The sequence below is a fragment of the Pongo abelii genome, chromosome 18, assembly GCF_028885655.2.
Source record: "Pongo abelii isolate AG06213 chromosome 18, NHGRI_mPonAbe1-v2.0_pri, whole genome shotgun sequence".
In the NCBI taxonomy this organism is placed as follows: domain Eukaryota; kingdom Metazoa; phylum Chordata; class Mammalia; order Primates; family Hominidae; genus Pongo; species Pongo abelii.
In genome coordinates, this window is record NC_072003.2 from 70,930,663 (window position 1) to 70,956,450 (window position 25,788).

Consider the following 25,788-nt stretch of genomic DNA (forward strand, 5'->3'; position numbering starts at 1 on the left):
CAGGACGGGGGTGCCATGACACAGAGCATAGGAGCACATGATGTGGGGGAGTGATGTGAGTTGGGGGCGGAGAGCCCACGCAGGCTCGGTTCAGGGCCGGGCGTGGCTGCAGCCCTGCCAGCCCAGCGGGCAGGTGCCGGGATGTCCCTGTGCATATGATTACTTCATTATGGAGCCTTTCATTGACTTGGCTGCACTGTGCTGATGAACTGAGACTGGGGACAAGAGCACATAATTGAGGGAAATAAATTCCCATCACAGGCCGGGCTGCAGCCAGAAGTGTGCGTCCTCTAGGCGTGTGTGTGCTGGCAGGGGGAGGGGGTTCCAGTGTTTTCTCAGGTGCATCTCGCCTTCTTTCCTTCCCTTCCAGACCTTCACAAGCACTGGGTGCAGGGGGAGGAAGGAGTGTGCCTCATCTCTGCAGTCCTGCCTCTGTTTCCCCTGCTTGGAGCTGCTTTTCCAGAAGCAGGCCTCTGGTGTCCGCACCTTGCCCTCTTTTCAGCCACGCGGAGGAACAGGAACCTGCCGGGGCCTCCCTCATTCCCCTCATGCACCTGTTCATTTTCTCATTCATTCCGTTTCCCTTTGTTAGTTCACCTTCAGTTCTGTCTGTGCTCTCGGCTTAGATCTCTATGAAGGCAGGGAAGGGGAGCACTGTTACTGCCGGTCTTAATTGAAATAGCATTTCATTCATCTGGGAAATGAGGAAGGGGAGGGGGCGGGGCAGGGTTTTCGGGGCAGTCTACTCGCCTCTCATTCGACACAGAGCCAGGCCTGAAGATACCAGTGCCACAAATGCATAGCAAGATCTTAAGAATTTAGGAACCAGAGTCATTTGCATAAAACTAAACCAAAAACCGCACAACCAGCCACATGGTTTAACCACCACAAAGCCGATGTCCTGCTGCAGTGCATTTTCTAAAAACTGGGATATCAGCTGCTCGGGTCACCGGAGCATCTGAGGTCACTCATTATTAATCAGTTGTTTACAGCAAAGGGACACCCACCCCCCCCCAACCACCCCAGAGCCCCAGTGTGTTTTGGGCCTTAAAATACATTTCCTGGAATGTGAGGTCTGTGTGCTGTGTGCTGGGGGTGCATGTAATGGTTGGGCGAGGGAGGCAGGTTGCCTCAGTTACAAAGAAGCATGGGCGGTGTGAAGGCAGAGTAGAAAAGAAATGGAGAGCCCTCACTTGACACCCTCTGACCTCAGCCAGTGGAGCTGAATGCTGGAGAGCCAGGACTGAAATTGCAGTCACTTTAGATTATTTGGAGCGAGGAGAGGCAGGGAAAAAAGGGTCTGTTGACTACAGGAAGCTGAATTCTTCCTCTGCTGAAAAGCTTATTAGTGGAAGGGGAAAAAGCAATTACTTGGCTTTTGCTAGTTCTCTGTGGCTGGGATTCGGGGCTGTGACAGCAACCCCGTCACCAGTGCCTTGGACCTCACCCTGATCCAGAATATCGATGATGAGCTCTGCCCCTAGCCATTTGGGAGCAGTACTTCTGGGATTTCCCCCCTTTCCAGAAAAGAGCATGGAGGGGAGGAGTATGTGAATGAGTGGGTGAGTGTGTGCAGATGTAGGAGACGGGGAGAGAGACCTGTGTCTTGTCCTTTCTTTAAATGTGATGCTTTTGTTTGGGGCTTCATGTTGCCACTGGGCAGGAAGTTAACAGGGTACCAGGTGCCTGGAAACAGGATTGGCTGGTTTTGTTTTGTGTATCGTGGGGTTTGCTTTGGTTTAGGTGAGTTCACTTTTTATCCTTGCCATGCCATTTGTCTTAAAATGTAAAGAAAAATTAGGCATTGCTTTGAACAACTATGGTACCATTATTAGAATCCACCTGCCTCAACATCACCACCTTGATTGAGGGAAGATTCCCGCAGAGCCAGCACCCAGGGAGCAGGGTGTGAGGCTGCACCGCCCACACTGCCCATGGCTTCTGTCTTGTTTGACTGTGTAAGCGTCACCCCGAGCACTTCTTCCCTACACAGCTGATGGCCTTCATCCTCCTTTAGACACCCTCCTTCAGGCATCCTCACTGTGTGGCTTTTGTTTTTTTTTTTTAGATGGAGTCTGGCTCTGTCGCCCAGGCTGGATGGAGTGCAGTGGCACGATCTCAGCTCACTACAAGCTCTGCCTCCCTGGTTCATGCCATTCTCCTGCCTCAGCCTCCCAAGTAGCTGGGACTACAGGCGCCTGCCACCATGCCCGGCTAATAATTTTTTGTATTTTTTAGTAGAGATGGGGTTTCACCGTGTTAGCCAGGATGGTCTCGATCTCCTGACCTCATGATCTGCCTGCCTTGGCTTCCCAAAGTGCTGGGATTACAGGCATGAGCCACCGTGCCCGGCCCCACTGTGTGGCTTTGGAGCCCTATCCTGCTCTAATCCCTGGTCTCCTAGTCTGTAAAATTGAGGTACTTGTGCTCAGCTCCCCCGAATACCTCAAAACACAGGTAGAACCTTCCGGTGACCAGGCTTTTGCGAACAGCCTTCATTCCTCCTTCCCAAATCTGCTGTCCTCATTTTTATGCTGTCTTTGTGTTTGGACTATTCTGCCTAGTTATCCTTTTTATATTTTCTAAAACACCTAAGAAATTTCTGCTTTTGCCATCCTGATTGTATCCAGCTAAATTTTACACAGCTAGATTTTTAATCCAATGTCCCTTTTATCTTTTCTTGCTTATATATCTCCATTCTTCAAGTTACCTGTCTTCAAGGCTGTTTTCTGTCTTAATTTCCATTCTCCTGGAACATTTCCTATTCTTTTTAACCTTTCAGCAAAGTTCTTTAGTAGTTGAGTCAACTCATAGGCTAGCTCTTCTTAACAGAAATTGATCCGTTTTTTTACCTACCATAATATATATTTAATTTTAAGATATAACCTTACCTGGGTTTGTTTTTTGAAAGTTTTCATTGGTTGCCATCTAAATCCCCTTCCTCCTCCTCCTCCTCCTCCTCCTCCTCCTCCTCCTCCTCCTATTTGAAGATGTTGCTTGGTAAGTGAAGAATCACTTACTTTATTCTTTCTAATCATGGGGCAGTCTCATCTTCAGTGTTGCACTGCCCTTTGATTAGTTCATCTTCACACCTCTGGCTTGTTTTACCCTTCCTTGCTAAAATCTTGGCCTTACAAAGTGAAGCAAAATCTTTTACTTGTTTCAAGTTTCCTTTCCTTATTCTCTCACTGTCCAGTTTCTATATTTCACTTGTGAAATGTTGCTGGCTGGGCAGGGTGGCTCACGCTTCTAATCCCAACACTTTGGGAAGCTGAGGCGCGAAGATTGCCTGAGCCCAGGAGGCTAAGGCTGCAGTGAGCTGAGATGGTGCCACTGCACTCCAGCCTAGGCAACAGAGCAAGACCTTGTCTCAAAAAAAGAAAAAAGAAAAAAAAACAAAACAAAAAAACAAGTTGCTCACTTATGAAAGTTTGGGGACGTCTAAAGTAAGGATTTTTCTGTCAGTGGATTTCTAGTGCTTCCTGCAACTGCAGCGTGCACACGGAAGGATCTCAGCATCCAGATTATTTCTTTAAAATGTAATTGTGTGCTACAAATTTCTATAGATCCCTTATTTCTGTGTCAAGTACCAACTCTTTGTCACTAAACTGCACCTTCTGCCCGATCCCTGGTGACTTTGTCATCTCTTGGCAACATTTTCTTTCTCTTCGGTTTCATGTATTTGTTGTTTTCGAATATTCCCACCACTAAACAGGATGGGGTGTGAGTCTAGAATTTAAGTTACTTTTGTTCAAGTGTTTGTCTTGATGACTATTACTGTGTGTTTTTGAGCCTTGAGAGATATTGCTGTATACATTTGTGGAACGGAATGTATTGCTTTTCAAGGGTTGCTAGCCTGTTCTTAGGTCTGAGAAACACCTCACAGGAGGAAAAGCTGAATAGATACACAGCGAGTCCTGAGGCTGAGTCTACAGGGCAGTTTAGTAGCTGTGGGAGATTTGAGGAGCGCTGCTGTAGCTAAAATCATTGTGAAAGGGATGTGGGGGTGGCATTTTGTTAAACCCTAGCAAAAGACCATTTCATTGTACAGGATCCAAACTTTAAAAAAACAGAGGCTTTGGATCCAACTACTGGCATCACTTTCTAAGTTTCTAAAGAGGAGGAGGAGGAGGATCCAATATTCTTTCTCCCTCTGGACACAGAATAGCTGCACAAGGTGCCTATTAAAAATGACAACAAGTTAGCAATTCCATCTGCTTTTCCCCCCATTAATGGAGGAAAGCTCTTGAACGTAAACCTTTGGATTTTCTCTGTACCTCAGCTTCCTGCTTCACTTTCTTTGCAGTTTCCCAGGAAATGTCAACTGAAACATGTTGCTTCTGTTGCCTGTTTGTTTCAAACTGATGCATGCTTGGGGACTGGATGGTTTTTGGAGAGTAGCCCAGTTTTTGACTTTCCACGTGTAGATGCACCTTGAAATGTCTTGGGTCTGGCTCCTGGCAGAGTTAGGCTCTTCTCTGCTGGCACCAGGGAACTCGTAGTAGGCACCTGAAGGCTCCCCAGGATGCTTGCAGTTGTAAGGGTCTTTTCTTGGCCACTCCCGGTGTTCACACGTTTCTAGCATTGCATTCTTGAATGTGCAACCTGTAAATACGTAGTGACCTTTGTATATGCTTGGGTCTGGCCAAGGGAGAGCAGATTTAGCTGGTGTTTTTCTGGGTGCAACATTGCCTCAAGCTGGCCTGATTTCTGTTCCCCAGATTTGGTTTGGAAAGTGTAAGCCTTTTGTTTGTCCTTTGTTTTTATGAATCAGCTTGTTTTACCAGCTGTGCATATTAGTGGCTTATGATCATGCAGAACGAAGCTCATTGACAGTCAGTTCCTCATTCTGCTGTCCACTGGTGGGAGTAAACTCTTATTTCTGCCTGAGTTCTGTGCTTCGCAAGGGTGAAGCTGTTTCCTGAGTAGGTTAGAGATTCTTCAGACACTGTGGGCTTCAGAGTAAGGTGGCAAACAGGGAATTCAAGTCCCTCGTTTGTATCCTCATGTGACTCAGACCTCTGGAGTCATGGTTTTATTTTTCTCTGTTGTGTGCCATTTGTTTCGATGGTCAGACACAAAATGTTTACCTCTTTCTTTTTCTGTTTGCTTTTTTGCTTCTCTTTGCCCCAAATAGTCCGTCATTCCCATTGGTATTGTCAAACTGTGTCTCCCCAGCATTGCAAATGCCTTGGGCCTGCATGGTCGCCCCTCCATCTCTCCTTCCCTGGCTGTCGTTCTTGTATAGATTGCATCCATCACCGTTGACGTTCCCGTTACGAGAGCCATCCCACAAGGTTTCACTTATACCCATTAGTTTCTAATCACCATCATTTAATATCACTTCTGGTACATCCTGTTCATTTCCCATACACCTTCATTTGTATATAGATGCTTAAGTACACTTACAGGCCCTCCTTAACTTTTTTTAATCCATATATTTCCAATATTTTCCAATTAAAAATAAATAAATAAGGAAACTTTTTTTTTTTTTTTTTTTTTTTTTTTTTTGCGTTAAGCATAAGATCTCTCTCTGACAAGCCAAGTCAGTTTTGATTCAGAAGGAGATACCAGTCTTCTTTAATGGAAACTGTTAAATTTTTTTAATTTACTCTCTATCACTCATGTGTGTTTATCTGTCTTGTCTTCTCCCCTCCCAGCATGGAAACCTGGCAGTGTTTATTTCCGGCAGGTTGTTATTGAAAGACAGATGCTTGTAGGGACTGCTCAGCCTCACACCTGGAATGTTAAAAAGCTTTCAGGCAGATCTGCTCTGTTGAAAAATGTCCCTTCCTACAGAGGAAGGGGACAGGAGGGAACTGGTACCCCATCAGGGAAAGCTCCCCTTCTTCATCCCCCCCACATTGTCATGAACCCCCAATTCTGACCATAAATCTAGACACCTTAGATGATGCCTCTGAATCCACAAAATGGTTAATTCTGATGAGCAAATAAATATTCCATCGAGAACTTCTTCTTTCTATCAACTCCAGCTTTTTTTTTGGGGGGAGGGGCTTTATCAAATTTTCTGTCTTTAAGACATTACTGTTTCCTCTCTCTCATCCTCCTCTCTTTCTCAGTAGCACACTGGGTTGGAATCATTTTTCTTGACTACTTTGTTTTTAACGAGATGGACACCCTTCTTGGTATCAAGGACCTTCTATTTTGCATGCCCCTTCTTTCTAGAACATTCCAGTTTGGTGTGAGGTTAAACTGTGTAAAATACTGTTTGAAAGAAAGGAGAAAAAGAGAAAGGAACTTGTCAAAATGCATTTGTTAGATCACGTTTTAAATGAAGTACAATTGAAGATAGTTTTTGTCCAAAGAAAGGAAAAACCCCTGCAAATCCGCTGAGCTCCCAGAGAGCGCGCCTCCTTTGTCGTCGCGCTGACATTGAAGTGTAATTTTTCATGGTTATTTGGACTGGAAAATGGGGGGGGAAGGGAGAGATGGGCCTGCGATTATTTCCCATAAATGACAACACAATCACATCACGCTCTGCTACAGACATGCTCAGGGAATTTGCCTTTTTTACATTTCATGTGTGAAAGTAACAGCAACAATCATGGCTCTGTAGAAATCCGAGGGAACTAATCCCTGCTGAATTCCATTTACTTCAGAGTTCTGGGACATAGCTAGCTTTCTTACTTAGCGTGTATTCCGAGAGCGTTTCAGGGTTGGGTTTGTATTTCACAAACTGGAACTCACACCTTTCAGTTATTAAAAAAAAAAAAAAAAAAAAATCTTCCTGTGAATAGCCACCAGGCGACTCCGCGACATATTTCGTTCCGTTGAGCTTTGTTGCCGCACATTTACTTTTATCCTTTCTGGATTTCTGCAGGGGGCAACCCAGGTGCTTTTGCTAAGAACACAGATAAATGGAACTTGTTGCAATACTGGCTCTAGGCGTTTCCTCCCTTTTTCTCCTCTCTTGACCCCCACCCACCCCCGTAATTCTTGTGCGGTTTTGACAAACTGTTCAAATGGCCAGGTGGCCTTGCCTGGGAGAGGAAAAATGGCAGGGCCCATCCCTCACCACACAACGGCAGCATTTTTCACTTCATGCTCTGGTGTTCTGTGCTGTTCCCACAGGAGGGACGGCTGAAAGAGGGGAAATTTTCTCGGGGAGGACTTAATAGGCCCTGGCCACTTTGGACTCGTAACAGGCTCTCTCCTGTCAATGCTCAAGTTGGAGGTGAAGTCAAGTAAAAAGGCAAATGGAGAGGCTCCCCCAGGCTTGCATTCTTGTTGAGCTGGGCCACACTCTGCCCAGCAGGGGCCGAACACGCAGGCTGCAGCCTGGCCCTCCCTTCCCAGGCTGCCTCTTGCCACACAATCCCCATTTTTCTTGTTTCTGTAAACAGTGGTAAGATCTTCAAATATACAAAAGCATAAATGGTCTCTATTCTCCAATTAGTCATTTTTAATAATACCCAGAGTTGCTTTCAGAGTGTTGATTCTTACAGCCTGATGCCAAAAAACAGGAATGGTGGTTCTGGGGGACAGGAACGGGGTTCAGGGTGGGGGCGGTAAGGAGGCTGAATTCCTTCAGTGTGGGGTTTTCCTGCAGGGCCTCCCTGCTGCAACCCCCTTGGAAGCTGGCAGCTCTCCACCACCTTTCAAGCTGTCCAGAAACTCCAGGCACTGTGGCCCCAGGTGTATTTGGTAAATGACCATCTAGTGGTAAAAAGAATTCTTGTGGTAAAATGATTACTTAAAGGATCCATGTGAAAAGGAGTTTGTAGGTCCAGGCATAGTGGATCACATCTGTAATCCCAACACTTTGAGAGGCCAAGGCAAGAGGATCACTTGAGCCAGGGAGTTTGAGACCAGCCTGGGCAACACAGCAAGACCCCATCTCTAGAATTTTTTTTTTTAATTAGTTGGGCATGGTGGAGTGCACCTGTAGTTCTAGCTACTCAGGAGGTCAAGGAAGGAGGATCACTTGAGGCCAGGAGTTCAAGACCAGCTTAGGCAACATAGTGAGACCCCATCCCTACTAAAAATACAAAAATTATCTAGGCGTGGTGGCATGTGTCTGTAGTCCAAGCTACTCAGGAGGCTGAGGCAGGAGGATCGCTTGAGCCCAGGAGTTCAAGGCTACATTAAGCGATGATTGCACCACTGCACTCCAGCCTGGGTGACCAAGAAAGACCCCATCTCAAAAAAAAAAAAAAAATCATCATTGGAGCCAGGGTGCATGTCTGAGTTTTCCATGACCCCAGTTTCTTTCCTGACTCCATCCTCTCCACTTTTAGAGGGCTGAAATCTGTTTGTGTCATTGTCATCTTTGAGAAGGCAGTTTTGTTTAAAACAAACTAGCAGTTTTTAGCAGTTTGGTCACTTTTTTTTGGTGAGCCACCAGGATGGGAAAATTACCTGTAGGAGCATTAGGCTGACCTCTGACTGTTCAGTCCAGCAGGTGGAGAAAGGTCTTTGGCATGGCAGAGAGATTAAGTGGGTGAGAAAATGGAAAAGGATGAAGGCAATGGCGCCCCTGGACGGAGACCTGCCTCTGTTTTTCCCACACTCTGTCCCATTGACTTGGTGCACTTGGGTCCTACTGAAGAGGCAACTTCTAGAGGCCTGCAGGAGTGCGGGAGGCCCATTTGCTCATCATCCACGCAGAGAGCAAATGGGCATGAATGTCTCGAGCTTTATTCATGCGCTGGCGTTTGCCCATTGGAAAAGAAATGACATCCTGAGAAGGTGGGAAAATATTACACTTCTGATGAGTAAATAGATGCTCCAGCTGTAGAGCCCCTGCCTGCTTTCCCCTGCCCCCACCCTCCCACACACATCTGCACTCAGTCTTCACCCCTTCGAGGTTTCCTGCCTGGACTACCATAGGGTTAGTTAGCTCAATATGTCCCACTCATCAGTGCTGGTTTGGATCCCAGGCCCTTCCTCTTGTGATCTGGCGTTTTCTTCAGTAAATGTATATACTCTGCTAAGAAGTGGAAGATGGAATGGGCAAAGTTGGTTGGTATTTTTTTTTTTTTTTTAATTTGGATGATTATCCACAGAGGACTTCCATGGAGATTGGTAAATTCCCTTTTCCATGTACATACATGAGAACATGCAGTCACCTTTACTAAGATGCTGAGTGTAAGATGTGTGATGAGAACGATTTGTATTTGTGGTAAGCAAAAACCACTTTGATTTAAGGGAAAATTCCCGAGGCAGGGCGTTGTTACCCAGAAAACCTAATCGCTTGGAAGTTACCTCTCGGGCATCTAGCCAGGTTGTCAGGGCTGGAAGAACACCATGGAATAAAACCAGGAAGTAAATATTTGAGATGTGTCTGGGATGTTGCAGAATAGGTTGCTACATTCTGGGTCTGGCTGTCACGGTACAGGTAGTATATAGCTTGGGGCACATGGAGAGTCACTGGCAGGACTTCTGGTCACTATTCGATAAGACTCCACTTGCTCGAAAGTCACAGGGAGAATGGCATAGGGAGTGGCTCACCTCCATCGGTGTAGCCACAAAGGTTACCACCACTAGCCTCTTCCTTTCTGGCTTGGAGAGAGAAGACGGGAGTAGAAGTAACAAGCTGGGAGCAACACAACTGACCGTCCACCAGCATTGCAGATTGTATTCCGTTATAAGTTTCTATTGTAGCAGAATTATAACGCACTGGATTTTATTTGAAATAAGTGGTCTAGGCCTTAGTAGTCATCTTTTATATTGTGGGATTTGATTTGACCTGTATTTGCAAAATAAAGCATGCATATTCTGTAGAATATTTGCAGCCAGTAGAGGTTTCCCATTGATAACAAAATGCCAAGAGGATTGGACACGCTAGAGTGTTCTGCCCTCGTTTTCCAGTTGTGCCAGCCAAGGCTTAAAGAAGACAAGTGATTGGCCAGGGTATACAATGAGTCTCAGGATGCCGCACCTACACAGGAGTTAGAGGAATGAGAGTGAGACACATCCCCGAGTCCTTCCTTCCACCCACCACAGAGACACCAGCAAATGCCACTTGTAGCTGCCATCCTCCGTGTCAGTCCTGATGGTCAGAGTGTCACCCGCCTTTCCCGCCTGCTTCAGTGGTCGTCCTTGGGTTAATTAGGTTGAAAATGGAGAAAGGAAAAGCTTTAACTCTATCTTCAAAGTAAGCAGATTGGTTATTTCGTTTTTCAAAGAAGAGGTCCTATATACAATTAAAACTTGTTTCTGGTAAACCTCATTCCAGGAAAGATGAGCTTTTAACAAAAGGCTTTTGACAGCTGCAGGCTATTTCATTTTTTTAAATGACGAATGAAAAATCAATACATTTTTCTGGGTTATACATATTCAGAACAGGCCTGATATTTCCATTATAATGGAAAGTGGGTGTCTGTGCACATCTCGCCTGTCAGAGCTGCACCGCCGCATTTTCCAAGCCACTGCTAAATATTTCAAACCTGATTTGATTGTGGTTCATGACAGCTAATGTTTCTCAGCTCTTGAGCCTGCCGACAGGCAAACGCACTTTATTTCACCCCCACCCTCAAACATTGCTCCCTCCAAAGAAAAAGGAAAGAACAATTTCATTCTTCGGGGATCACAGATTGGTGTATTATTTAAGTAACATGATCATGTGAGAGCCTCGGGTACGGATACCCTGATTCTTAGGAGAATTTCCAAATTTCTATCACACTGAGGCACTATGGGGGCTTTGTCAGGTTTGGGGAAGGTTTGAATTAATCTGCATTATCCTGTTAAGAGTTAGGAACAGAGGGACTAGTCTTAGTCATTGATTGACTCCCCTTCCTTCAAGCTTGTAAGTGATTCGTAGAATACCCGCCGTGGACACGTCTCTCGGCCCCCATTATTTGGGAAAATAGTACCTTTTTTTTTTTTTAAACAACTAGAACATTTTCTTGGGTGACGCGTTTGGGGAGTGCATACAGTGAGGTTGCGGGGTTGAATGCTGGCTTTGTGGTGATGCCACCTCTATTTTTGGCTTCTGCCTGGTGCTGCTTTCACGAACCAATTTCCAGGTTGTTCATAAGATTGGTGCGAATTCCCATGGGGCTGCCAGTTGGCACGCTCTCCTCCTCCAGAAGCAGATTTCACCACCGATGGGGGAATTGTGCAGTCACCTTTACGAAGATGCTAAATATAAGGTATATTAAGAGATCAATTTGCATTTGTGGTCAGTAAAACCACTTTGATTGAAGGGAAATTTTCTGGGACTGGGGTATCATCCCCTTAAAAACTGAAGCTGTCCTAGGAAGCTTCCCCCTTTAGAAGGTATTTATCTGCTGGAATTCTTGCCCTTGAGGGCTCTGCACTTAGTCAGGAGGCCTGAGTGATGAGCAGGCTGGATTTTGCCAAGCACTAGTAAGCAAGTGCTATCTGGGAGAAGCAGTTGTAAAAAGGAGGTGGTGATGGAAAGAGTTTTGTTTTGTTTTGTTTTTGAGACAGGGTCTCACTCTGTTGCCCAGGCTAGAGTGCAGTGATGCAGTCATGGCTCACTGCAGCCTCAACTGCCCAGGCTCAAGTAATCCTCCCACCTCACACTCCCGAGTTAGCTATGACTACAAGTGTGTGCCATCACACCCAGCTAATTTTTGCATTTTTTGTAGACATGAGGTCTCACTCTCTTGCCCAGGTTGGTCTCAAACTCATGAGTTCAAGCAATCCACCCACCTCGGCCTCTCAAAGTGCTGGGATTTACAGGCATGAGCTACCGTGCCCAGCCAAAGAGGTTTTTGAAAGGCCTTCAGTCACTGTTGAACATGGAAATGAAAGGCAGAAGGGACCCTAGGAAGACACTGCAGTTTTCCCATATTTGCTTTTATTTCCCTAACTCTTTAACATGAAAACACATACAGGAGGGGGTGCTCCAGTTTGAGGCTATTGTGGGCTTCCGTAGGGGTTTTAGAGACACCTTCTCTGGTGTCTTCTAAAACACAGAGCTGTCTGGGAGGCATTGGGCCTGCTACCTCCTGCCCAGAACCAGGGCGGGACTAGGGGAGTGGGGATGACCTCCTCTTCCAGGTCCTGGCCACGCCCTTGGGAAAGCATTCCTGGTGTGCTCTGGTTGGGATCGGAAATACCGTTAAATGCTTGAAGGAGAAGATGGTTTTGATTTGTCTGTTTCAGCCTTAAAAATGGCACAGTAGCTGTTATGTGTCTTGGTCTCTTTTTCTGTAGGAAAGACAGGATTTTCCAGATAAAACCGATCATCAGTCCATCAGGTCTTCACTTGTTCCCACCATCTGTCAGTAGCTAATATTATAGGGGAAAAAAATCTGCAGCCTCTGTAATAATGACCCAGTCAGTTGCCACTGACTTCACAGAAGAGGGGGGAATGCAATCCATGATCTGTGGGGAAAAAAGCAAAAAACCTCCCCTCCATTCTCCAGCACGTGTGTATCAAATCTACACTCCTAAAGAGAACAAGGGCTAGATAACAGCCCTAGGAGCTTAGCGTGTGGACGCAGATCTCTGTTTCAAAGCGGGATGCCATTTCGCCCCTGGTTCCCACGTGTTTTCAGGGCCGGGAGACCAAGCCCTTCCCCAGGCCTGGCTCTTGGTAAGCAGCTTGCTTTATGCTTTTGGAACCAATAAAACACACCCTGCCTGCACAGCATCGTGGGCCTGAGCTGTCCAGACAAATTTTCAGTTTGCATCTCTGTTTTTTAATCATTTCTCTACCTTTATTGGTATTCAGAGCTCAGTTTTCCGGTTACTGTCAGCCTGGGCTTTCATCCATTTTAAAGAGCTATTTTTCCTCTTGCTGTTGATGATGATGGTATAAAGACAGATGGTGTAACTGCTTATGAATGTCCTATTTTATTTCTCCAGGACCAGACAGTTCACTTGAAGACATATATTATTTCCACATGCTCAGGTTAGGCAGTCCAGACTCCTCTGCCTCCTGCAGCCAGCTGCCCTTCCGGGCCTCGCCATGCGGAGGGCGACACCTGTAGGTCATGCCTGGAACTGCAGGGGTGAGCTGGCTGGGCTGAATGGGACCTGCTTTTTAGGTGGGGGTGGGGGACTGAGGGGACTGAGGACACTGATCGCCTTGAAAGGGAGCTGGCTTATCCAGGATTTTCCTAATCATTTCTTCTTCTACCACGCATAGAACAGCCTTTTAGTGAATGAATCACAAATGATAATATTAAACCTAGGAACTCAAGAAGAGGACTTGATTTGTAAATCTTTTAAAAAAAAGAGATAAGCAAAATAAGTTCTTGAAATAACCTCTTTCGTTGATCCTCTCATCGGAACTCAGCCGCCTTCATTTTCTGCTTGCAGTAGGGCAGGGAAGAAAGAAAGCAAAAGCCCAAGTGGGCTCACAGAATGAGAGCTCCAGGAATATTCACAAAGCAACATGCAGTTTCCATGCCTGATGCATCAATGATCTGCTTATACATTACAGTCTCTAGCTTCTCAACAGATTTGTTTGGTAAGGCTCAAAGAATTGGGGTCAGTGTTGGGTGACCGTGAGTTTTTAACGCTCTGCTGTGATAGCTGCAGGCTGTATAATGTGCTGGCTTGGAGATGGCCCCCCAGTGGGTAAATCCCTTCCCATGTCTGCTGAGCAGCACCTTCAGACACTGCTCATCACCATCTCAGGGTGTTCTGTAGTTTGTAGGTATCAGACTGTCCTCATCTGAGGTGGTCATATTTATGCACTAGAGATGAGAGGCCATCGAGCCATCTCTTTGCCTAATCAAATTTGATTATTCCATTTATGCTGGAGATTGCAAATTTTTTGTATGTGAAAAATCAGACCTTGGCGATGACCTTGAGCAGTAGGATATAAATAACTCCTACAAGCTTAGTGTTCCAATAATGGAACAATAGGCATAAATGTATCAACACTACAGATATTTTATATCACAGCATGTATTGGGATAAATAAGGATCCTTTAAGGGACCTAGCTCATCTGGGTAGACCGAATGCAATAATATTCATTGACCGCATGCTGGTATCACCATTCAAAGATGAATTTTATCATTATAGTGTTGAACAATTTTATTGAAAGCCTAAAAATGTGCACGGAACGTCCCACCTGGACATAATGAAGATAGTTCCTGTGTCACGCTGTGTAATTTGTTATTACTCTACTGACACCTATACATGTTTACTCTACTAAATGATGTATGGTGTCAATGTGGGGCTCTATATCTGATTGACTTCAAGCTGTGGTTGCCTGATTTTTCTCTGTTTGAACTAAGGGTAGGGTAGGGAAACTTGATGTTGACTTTATTGTGCAGTGAGACAAAGAAGGAGACATAGAAATTATATGTGGAATCCTGAGTTGGAGATGAAAATAAACAGTACCGTATTTCACCTGTATTCCCAGTGACTGCCTCATAAACTCCTTCTTAGTGGTAAGGAAGAAAGAACGTTCCGTGACACTAGTTCAGTTTTCCAGACCTTAGACCTCCATCATCTCTTGAGTCAAGACAATCTGATTCTAAATAGACATCTTCTTCCTCAGTGTTTTAGAAACCCTTTGAGACCAATTTACTTTGTACTCCTATTACTTCCTTCGTGAGATACATTTAGAGGCTGTTTTCTAGACAGTCAGAAGGCATGACATTTAGAAAAATTGAAAAGTAGCATTGGGGTAGAGGCTGTTTTCTAGAGGGTCAGAAGGCATGATACTTTAAAACATTGAAAAGTAGAATTGGGGTTGGACAGACCTCTGGCGGTGCTGGATAGAGGCCTGATCCAGTGTTCTAGGCCAGACCCAGTACTTCCTTGCTGGGGTCTGGTCTACTGACAGATGTGGGCATCCTTGCCCTCACGCCTGTGTACCTGAGAAAATGTGCTCTTCACAGCCTCCTAATAATTTCATCTTTATTAAAATTATTTCACCTTGGTTTGTCCACTTTATTCATTCCCTTAGCCCATTCTTACTGAATGCATGTTTTGGATAATGACTCAGAGGGCCAGGAAAGCAAGAGAGAAGTGTCTCCCCTTCTTTCCCTCAGCATCTAGAGTATCTTATTCTTTTCTTCCCCACTTGGCCAAACGACATTTCACTTCATAAGCAGCCTAGCGTTGGCAGCCGTCATTCGGCCTTCACTGTAGCACTGTGTACTGAACTGGAGAGAGGTTTCCTGCATTAGTTTTAAACCCGTAGTGAGTGAAGGATGGAATTGCTTCAAAAAGAAAGTGTATGAGTCTGTTACAAATTTTTATCCCTTACTCTACAAATCTCACTTCCCACCACTGCCTCCTGGCATGCTCACAAGATGCCATTTCATTTCTGGAACTCTTCAAACTGATGAACTCATATCACTGATATTCTGTGACTCTTCGCAACCTGAATGACTTCCAACAACTCCCACACACTCTGGCACATGCATAGGCACTGTGAGCCCTGTGAGGGGTCAGTGACTGGGGCTGGTCTAGGCCAGTGCCAGGAGGCTCTGGGAATGGAGCTAGGCATGAATTGAACAGGTGGCCGTGTTTTGCATTTTCAAGTGTAAAAGATTTGCATGCAGCTTCGGGGATTCAGGTGGAGTTACTGCTTCAACCAGGATTGGTTTTTCAGTTAGAACTGCTCAAGCGAAGCATTCAGAATCTATCTGGAAATACCTAATGGCCACACATCTGGAGCGAGTCACAGCCTCATACCAACTGTTTACCCAGAAGGAAAGTCCCCACTGCTTACCCAGACCTCAGTATATCCTTAGCACAGTCAGCCTCCCAGGGGCCTCTGGAAAGAGAAGGGGGACAAGTCATTGGTGTCTGTTTTGTCGTTGGCAGTTCTTTGCAACAGAGGCCAAAAGTCCTTCATCTTCTTTTTATTTTTAACCCTTGACATGTTTTTCTTCTGTTTCAGAAGAAGCCATTGAAGATGTTGAAGGACCCAGTGAAACAGCTGCTGATCCAGAGGAGCTTGCTAAGGACCAAGAGGGCGGAGGCGAGAAAGACCAGGGCAAGTGGACAGGTAGTGTGTGTGGCTGCCCTTGAGCCTTCTAATCTTTCCTTCCCTGGAAGAATGGAGCTAACAAGTCAGGGAGCAGATACATCCTTAGTCTGCCCAGAAAAAGGATGAGTGGGAGGGAGATTTCATTTGCTTCTTTGAGAAGTCACCTTTATTCTTCTTTATTATACTACATTATACTGTAGTTTTTAATGGTTAAGCTTTTTAAGTGGCACCAAAGCCAGCTTGCTTATTGAGTATCCAGGTAAGTGCCAAGCTGTGTGCAAGGGCATCTGGGTGTTGGTCACATCTCTTTGGTGGCTCTTCACCTAAATGCCCTTGATGTCATTCTTCCTCTATTGAAGGTCCATTCGCTGGTCCCACCTGCCCCCAATGCCAGTGGAGGGATTTGTCATATGGAACTTGATCAGGGTCACCCCTGATTCTTAGCCTCAAGATTCTCTAAGGGTCAGGCACAGTGGCTCATGTAATCTCAATACTTTGGGAGGCTGAGGTGGGAGGATCACTTGAGCCCAGGAATTCAAGACCTGCCTGGGCAACATAGCGAGTCCCTGTCTCTACTAAAATTAAAAAAAAAAAAAAAATTACCTGGGTGTGGTAGCACACACCTGTAGTCCCAGTTACTCAGGGGGCTGGGGTGGGAGAACCACTTGAACCCTCAACTGGAGGTTGAGGCTGCAGTGAGCCCTAATCATGCCAGCCACTGCACTCCAGCCTGGGCGACAGAGTAAGACTCTATCTCGGGAAAAAAAAAAAAAAAAAAAAAAAAGATTCTCAGCTGAGAGTAATGGCTCACCCCTGTAATCCCAGCACTTTGGGAGGTTGAGGTCGGCAGATTGCTTAAGCTCAGGAGTTCGAGACCAGCCTGGGCAATGTAGTGAGACACTGTCTCTACAAAAAATTAGGCATTGTGGTGCACGCTTCTAGTACCAGCTGCTTGGGAGACTGAGGTGGGAGGAATGCTTGAGCCAGGGAGGTCGAGGCTGCAGTGAGCTAAGATCATGCCATAGCACTCCAGCCTGGGTGACCAAAAAATAAAAATAAAATAAAAATAAAAAATTTCTAAGGGAGTCAGCAGTGAAGGGTGGTCTTTGTCCTGCATTTGGGGGCCTGGGCAGGGCCCTGCACATGTGGTGCCTGCCCTGCATATTCTTCCTGTCCTCCCCCTCCCCCAGGGTGAGCACTCATGTGCTGAAATCCACCCAAAGGGGAGACAAGCAGTGCAGCCAGGCAGGGGGACATCTTACCCAAAGCAGAAGACATTGAAGAAGCCAAGACAGGAAGTGCTATTTCTGGAAAAACTGGTGTTGAGAGAAGGAGAACGGCCATTTCTCAAGATGATAAGATTTCTATATTGAGGGGAAGAAAAGCTGAGACTGAAAAAGCTTAGGGTTTTTGAGGAGGAGCAAAGTCATTTCAGAGAAGACTTAGGGGACAGTTAAGCCTTCTAGAAAATAATAAGAGGAAATGATGTGACAGGCAACAAAAATGATTTTATTTGGTCAACCTAATTCTTACTACCATTATTAATATTACAATACTTTTGTTTTTGAGAAAATGTTTACTTTCTGGAGCCCGTATTCGTTGGGCCTTTGTTACTTTTCCAGGCTTGACTGTTCTTAAATCATGTTCTGTGTTGGCCTTCACTATTTAAACAAGATACAGAATCTTGGAGAGAGGCCAGAAGAGAGCAGTGAAAATGACTGAAGGGCTGAGAAATATTGCCTTTGAGAAGAGGCTGAAGAAATGGGTCATTCAGCCTAGAAAAGAGAAATTAGAGAGGTAGTACAATAGTCCCCAAATATCGGGAGGGATACGCAGGGCGGGCGACGTGCCACTGTTCAGTGTTTCCTGGGAGACACAGACAGGGCCATACTGCAGCCAAATGAATGGGCAGCACACCAGGTGGACTCCACTGTCCACTGTGCTTAGCGTTCCCCTTCAGACTGGCCTGTGTGGTGTCCAGAAGCCTGAACTCCAGAAAACAATGAGGGTTACGGCCAAACACCCTAGGAGGATGTGTAAGGTAGGACCGAGGAGTAGAGGATGGACATCTGTGCTCAAAGGAAGGCCCTGAATGTAGTGGGGGACGTATCCTCCTGTGGGGCTTTACCTGGACCAAGATCCCAGTTTTGCCTCAACGTTGAATGAGAGCTAAACAAATGGTTCACACGGCAATTAAACAGATCGCCAGGTGAGCTGGGGAAGAGGATTTCACAAACACAGTTTGAAGACTGGGTGACCTTCTGGGCCATCTGTCCTTTGTTGTCACAATTTGGGTGCTTGATTTCTAATCCTGGCTCTGCCACTCATTAGCTGTGTGACCCCACTCAAGGTACCTTGACCTTTCTGTGCCTCATTTTCCTCAGATGAGATGAAGATTAAAAATAGTACCTATTTCTGTAGGATTGCTATGAGGATTATTTGACTATGGGAAGCTCTGAACAGTGCTTGGCATGTTGTAAGCTCTGTGTAAGTTGTTTGTTTGTTTAATGGTTTAGTGATATATAAGATGAGGAAAACTGGTAGCAGGTTCTCTTTGGGTCCTCTGTTGCAAGGCAGCATGTGACTCCTGAGAATTTTGAGCTGAGGGAGGAGCAACATACAAGGATTTAGTGGGATCGTGCGAATGATGTTTGGTGCATATGTTTCCTGCATTTTGTGTGCTAAGGGCACTACGGAAATAATAAACAGGAGCCACCATTCGCAAAGTCCCTACTGTATGTGCTGCCTTATGATAGCCACTCTACATGTGCCTCTCTAATCCTTCCAACCAGTTTAGGGCAGGCTTTGTTGAGAGCAGTTCAATTAAATCTTATTCAGAGTGTTTCTGATTCATTGGGAGTGTGTCTTCACAGCACTAGTGGACATGCTAGGCAATCAGGAGACTACTAAAAGACGTAAAATGAGCACCATAAAAAGTGAATGTCCTTAATAAGGTTCTACTTTCTCATGCATTCATTCAAGCAACAGACCTACTTAATCTTTACTTCCAAAAGACAGAAAGAAAATGAATGAATGAGTGATTGAATGAATAACTCAGAGATGTACCTTGCCAGCTGCACAATAGTAAAGAGAGAAGGGAAAATTCTTTCCCGACTCCTGCAAATGATCCTCTTTTGATCCGAAGCATAATTTTGTCTATAGTATCTGAGTGTGTAATGACAGGCTTTATTAAGGTACTTGGGCCGATTTGATCTTGGAATCGATATAGGTGCCAGCAGCCTCCTCTGAGCTTTCTTCTAGATCCTTATTATTTTGTATATATTTTTAAAAAATCTATGTTTGTTCTATTCTCTCCCAAAATTGAGCTGTTCCTATCTGATTACATGTGACGGGGAATGCTTCCTCCTGGCAAGTAAATAAATAGTGATTTCACAATTTGTTATGTTGATTAGTGGCTGTTCATGACGCAGATTAATAATATTTCAGATGGGCCTGGATAATTGGCATTTTCTCAGCTATTGATTTTGTAGTTTTGGGGTTTGTGCAGGAATGGGTACTCTTTACTGAACACTTTCAGCTATTTATTTCTACATTCGGAGTGGGTCTCCTGGTTTCCTTTTTGGGGGTTCCTCTTTGGGATTCTTTTCTTCAGATGTCAGGTCTTTTACCCTGGATGGCAGCACAGCAAGCAAGATAGTGATCTGAACCGAGGTTGGGTCAATTCCACGATCAATGGCTGAGTCCCTACCCCATGCGAGGCACTGGGCAGAGTTCCACTGATCACAAATTCAGTGAGATTATAGGGCCTGCCTTCAGGGAATCTAACATTCTTCTGGGGATTTCAGGAACGCCCATAGTCGTAAGACCGATATTACTATAGATCAGTGCTGTCGAATGGAACTTTCGGTACGGATAGAAATGTTCTGCATCTGAACTGAACAATACGATAGTCCTTTACCACATATGGCTATTGAGCCTGCAAAGTATGGCTAGTACCACTGAGGAACTGAACTTTAAATTGTATTTAATTTTAATGAATTTAGATTTAAATAGCCACACGTGCAGCTATAGATGCCCCAAAGGAACAAAACTAACCCTGAAAGAATGCATCATAGGTATAGCAACTTTCTGGTAATTATAAAGGCTGCATAAAGCTCTAACCCTGTGCCAGGCACCATTCTAGAGCTTCACACCTGTCCTTCCCAGCAGGCATGCCATGAATTGCTCACAGGTACACAGGTCCTGCTTCATCTGTTTATCCCAATTTGCCATCATTTTCTGTGTGTGTCATGATGTGAAAAAAAGGAAGGTAAGAAACTCTAGCAAGTCGCCAAAAGGTATACAGACAGGTTCAGATTTACACACTGGCTTTTCCACTTATTCTAACTTAGGACAGAGCCCAAGCTCTTACCAATATACCATCTCTCAGAGAAGGATCATTTTCAGTTTGATCATTAGATCTAGTTTTCATCTATGTTTAAGGAGTAGCAGTCTCCTGACACTGTACAGTGATTATAGTAACACGACAACCACCAGGATGTTCAAAATGAACTGGATTATCAACCATGGATATATATCTTGTAAGGAGCTGGCGTTGCGCTCAGTCTGAAAGTGGGATGGTGATGTGGAAAGACTCTAGATTTGGAGTCAGGAAGCCCACCAGCAGCAGATGACCTTGATTGAGGCACTTGGCCTCTTTTGGCTCAGGTACCTCCTCTGTGAAACATGGACAAGGGATATCCACTAGTCCCAACCGCCTGAGAGTTCCAAGAGGGTGAGTGGTAGCACATGTACAGGCCCTTGGGCACATCTTGTCAAGGAAAGTGTGATGTGCTCCTGTGGGCCAATAAAGGGTATAGGAAGGTTCTTTGTTCTCTTCCCTAATGCACAGCCATTGCCACTGTCCAACTTTGTGGTTTTCTCTTTTGAAACATGAAAATGACCCTTGTTCTCTTTTACCAGAAGAGATTTGAACGTGTGTATTCTCGAATGAAGAGCCCCCTGTGTCAGCAACTGAGCAATGATTAATACAGTGATTATCCAATTAATCATTAATTGCAATAAGTTAAGTGATATACAATTAATGTGATGCTTTATCACCAATAATTAGGGGAAAAATTGAACTCTTGGCAAAGAATCATAGCAAGATGGTTATTTAATTCCTGTAGTCGTCATGGTTTCCAGCCACAGAGCACCAGGCTGAGTCTAGTTAAAGTAATTTGGGACAAGATGACCAGAGGGTATTGGTGCTTTTGAAAAATGCGGGTTGGAGGGGAAGCAGGGAAATAGCTCAACTTGAAATGACACCACAATAATGCTTCAAAAATCCCTAACTGACGTTCATATTTATATTTTTGTAAATTTTTGAGTTAGAACGGTAGTTTGAATGTTTCCATTTTTCTAAAGGATTGGCCTGAAGGGATTTTACTTTATTAATTTTTTTAAATCTATGATGCTCACCTAACACAGCAATTAGTGCAGTGGAGCATCCCTGATTTGAATCTATAGAAGATTTCTATTAAAGGAAGTATTAATGGGCTGGCAAGGTCTGGGTGACTGTTAGGGAAAAGTACGTGTATGGAATATGGTGCTGGCAGGCATGATTTCAATCGGATTTGACATGTTTAACATAAATGTATAGTGTATGGCTCCTGCTGCATATGAATAATTCCTACAGACCTGCTGCCTTTCTAATTACTGAGGTTGAAAAAAAGCAGGTCAGGCACATCCTGGTGCAAATCTATTACCAGCCCTCCCCCTGTTTTCCCTGTTGTTTACAGCTTTGTATAAATAGAGATGCCTTTGTATGGGGAACTTAGTGCCTGAAATATAATCTGTGACAAAGAATGGAAAGGGGCTGAAAAAATACTTTTTTTTTTTTTTTTTTCCAAATTGAGTCTCTAAAGACAAAAGAAGGTATGTGCTGAGAGGAAACGTGTTAGGAAAAATACAGGACTCATAGGAGTCAGAAGCCCTGGGTTCAAGGCCTAATTCCGCCACTAAGGTCACCTGCGTGACCTGAGGTCTCTGGACCTCGGTTTCCAAATCTGTAAAGTGGCAAGTTGGACCAAATGGGTTATTAACAATTCTGGAGCTTCATAAATTATGACTGGGGGAGGGACAGTTCTAGAGCAGTATAGAATCTTGGAGCACATTAATTACTAAAGTTGGAATGCTGATAACTTTCCAAGATTCCCCTTGTCTGTGGCTAGTTAATATACCCTGGATAAAAGGCTCAAGGCTTTCTCGATGGAGATCAGGCAGCACCAAGCCTACTTTTCTTGATGGAATGTCTGAGCACCATATGCCCTTACCTAGTTCTGTGTTCTTGGGACAGACACACTGTGTTGTCAGAGGCAGTGTGATGAGGACATCAACAGAGGAGTCCTTGGAGACTCACATGGGTGCCTTTGAGTGGCCACCCATATCCCAACCCTGTTGTTGACTAGAAACCAGGCCATTCACCACCACCATACCTCTACAAAAATCATTTTGGCCTAACTCTGTATCTTTCTGGTACTTGGTTTCATTTCTCCACCTCACCCAAAAGTAAATTTGTCTCTGCAGTAGGATGCATGTGAGAGAATACTGGGAGCCCATTTTGCGTGGCCCCTTTGTGGTCCATGGTCCTGCCAATGGAAACCGTTTTTGGTTTTATGTTTTCACACATAGATGGGAATTGTGTGACTGTGTCACCTTTTCCAGAGTCAGCTTGTGCCCCCTTCTCTCACTCCCCACTCTTTTTTTTCCAGGCCACTTTCAGTATACTTGGTTGCTTAAAGTCATTGCAGGCGGAATTCTGTCTCACAATTGAAAACAAATCATGAACTATTTTTATGTTGGGAAGCCAAAATAGATACAGGCTGTGGTGTATATCTGGACTTGCCCGAATTCCAGTTAATTCAAAGGTCTTGGCTTTGAGAATTTATATTGTAAGTCATAAGAGAGATAGGGACCACATCAGTTGAACAAATGTCTAAGGCAGGTACGGACATGCAAAAAAAAAAAAAAAAAAAAAAAAAGGAACTCACTTTCTAGAAGTGTTGTCATATATAATCACATAATTATGACACAGTATAATGAGAACAATCATCAAGGTATAGATAAAGGGCAGTGAAAATGTAGATTAAGGAGCAAATCATTGTTCATCACTATAGAAAATACCTTATAGATTTGCATATTATTCTTGCAGAGTGGCTATGTTAATCTTGCCTGCTTTGTTCCAGCTTTAACTTTTGTGCCAATGAGAAAGTACCTCTGTTATTATAATCATGATTGTTAAAAAAAAAAAATACCATTGTGCCTTTCCACGGGGGATATTAGAGCACGTTCATTAGGTTCTCATATTCTTCTTGGGTCCAATGCTGCCTTCGTTTTGCAGCCTCGAGAACTAAGCCTCACAGATTGGGAACTCTTGGGTGTCAGAGCTGCAGTCAAATCCCAATTTGCCTCCTGAGTCAGATATATTTCTTACATTATAAAGCCAAAGAACATGTAACATTATCACTTTCTCTACTTATAGGAAGGTTGGAGGAGGAGAACTTAAATTCTATGCTTCTCTTGTTGTCAGATAGAGTTTGTCAGCTGTTTATGGTTAGGAGCTATGTGGAAACCATTGATTTTTGTAATCCCCAGCACCTAGCAAGTGCTTAATACTGTTTAGATGTTTCATTAACAATCAGTTGGTAAAATAGCATGACATAAGTACCTTTAAGTCCAAGTTATTCTACTTTCTGCTTTGTAGACATTAAATCCATGGGTTAATAGGATTGTTTTATCCTGGTATAGAGAAAAGACAAATTTAGGGTGTCTTTGCTTGTCTTAAAAACCAAGTTTCAGTGTTACAGCTTTTAGAATTTGTCTAGCAGGCTTTCCGCTCTTCATTGGAAAGCCCATAAAAAAGCAAAAATAAACAAGTTTCTCCCCTCGTTCTATGGTTCTATAGCCCCACCAGTATTATTTCCCAATCCTTCTAAAAAAGAAACCATAGCAACAAATGTTTGCGCTTTCGCTATGTGCCAGACTCTGTGGTAGGCATCATATGCCTGATCTCTGGCTAGTGGCACAGAAACCATGTGTAGACAGTGTTATCCCATTGACAGATGAGGAAACGGAAAGCTCAGTGTGGTCAGATAGGATGCTCGAGGTCACACAGCCAGGATCTGAACCAACTGTGACCAGCGCTACAAAGTACTGTGCTTTATTACCTAGCAAGGGGGGCTGAATGATGCCTTTGGGTAAAGAGAACTTGGCCTTAGGCAAACAACAAGTGAAAAAACATCAGTTCCTGAGGAGTCCCTGAAGGTGCTCCAGAACCACCTCCCCATACCTTCACACAGGTCACTTATCCTAGGCCTTTGGAGCGCTGTGAGTGAGCTGAATGTGGGAACTCAATGGAGACGGAAAGCAGCACTGATATTAAATATAAACATTACACAATGTAGGGTGTCTATCTCTCTGTACTGTACAAAATGCCAAGAGAAGATGTTGACAGTCTTTGTAGTGCTTAAATCTGGAGGGGAAAGTGGAGAATCATTCCCATTTTCCACCCTTGCAGGGACCTGAGTAATGTCTTTCTTCCCTAAGTACAAGTTCTCACATTTTCCTGTGGAACCTGACTAGCAAAAAGAAACCCTAGGTGGATCATGAGGGAAGGCCAGTTTGTAAGGTTCTGATAAGTTATATTCAGCAGTTCTCCGTGTCTGTCACCATTCTGGACACACACCCACATTTTATCTGTTTATGTTCACAAGTTCACTTTCACTTGTAAAATTTAGTATTTCAGGAAGATAGATTTGGAATGGAGAAGAAACTAGAAGAATATTGTTATATTGCAGTCTCTCAGAGTCTAGACTGTGTTGGGGCTCAGAGACCCTAACTAACCTAATTATTGTTTCACTCCGTGGAGACTGAATGGGCCTCTGTTAATTAACTTTGGCCGGATCCCAGAATGACTCGCATGCCACTGGTTTTGATCTATGTCCTGCACCTCTGGGCTTTTTCCTCTGTTGGTCCAAAGGTCTCTGAGGTTCCTTCCCACTCTGGTTGTCTTCACAGTCCTGTAATAAAGCCACAGGGAAGCGTGATAAGTGCAGACCCCCTAGTGTGTCCCTGGACTGTGGCCACCCATCCTCACAAGATACCATGGCCGCATCCTCACAAGATACCATGGCCGTAGCTGCAGGAAGCTACGGAAAGACAGAATATTTTGGGGGAACCAACAAGAGGCCAAAGACAGGCAGGTCGACTCAGTACCTCAAAGTCAGGAATCAGGTCAAAATCAAAATCAGGAATATTTAGCAGGCCTCCAAATCCTGGCATGAGCTGGGCTCACGGTGGCAGTCCAATCCCTATAATTTATTAAATAGACCAACAGCTGATGTTGGTCTAAACCAGGTGGTGGCTCTGTTTTGACTGGTGGTTCATTTGCAAACCTGACACAGAGGGAGCAAGGTGTCTTGAAATTGAAATGTGGAATGGCCTTTTGGGAACTCAAATCAGTGTGGTTAAGCAGCCTTATGCATATTTCAGCAAGGAATTAGTGCAACAGATTGATGTCTCTGATGTAGGGCTTAGCACTATTTTTCTCCCAAAATACGCAGGGCAAGCAGCAGCACCCACCGGTCAGCGTGTGCCCACCATCCCATCTTGAGGCTTCCAGAGCCTGCTAGAGAGGCTGCTTCCTGCAGAGAAAGCAGAGGCCCCACAGAATGGTGCCTGAACCCCCATTCCCAGATTGCTGACTTGTGCAAATGGGGGCTAGCATAGATCTGTGCATCCTTCCAGGGCTGAAGCAAAGAGAGCCTTCAGCTGCCGAGGCCTGCAGGTGCCTGGCTGAGGGAAGCCAGCACTAAAAAGATGCTTCCTCTTTCTGCAAGGTGGAAGGAGCCCACAGGTATTTGCCCTCTTTTCACAGAGGCTCTCCAGGACAGGA

General features: G+C 44.7%; 1 protein-coding gene and 1 non-coding gene across 5 annotated transcripts in view; both read left to right on the forward strand.

The window, feature by feature from the left end:
• The window catches only part of ZFHX3 (zinc finger homeobox 3), a 273,572-nt gene that overhangs the window by 212,560 nt on the left and 35,224 nt on the right, over positions 1-25,788 (forward strand). For 3 of the 4 annotated variants that reach the window (XM_054535056.2, XM_054535057.2, XM_024233388.3), the window contains one exon: positions 15,804-15,911. In XM_054535056.2, coding sequence (XP_054391031.1) covers positions 15,804-15,911 — 108 coding nt within the window. The remainder of the gene's footprint in view (positions 1-15,803; positions 15,912-25,788) is intronic. The other variant, XM_024233389.3, reaches the window with a different exon arrangement.
• On the forward strand, positions 23,691-23,750 carry LOC112129540 (U7 small nuclear RNA). Its single transcript, XR_002911923.1, has one exon. It is a non-coding gene; the product is annotated as a U7 small nuclear RNA (small nuclear RNA).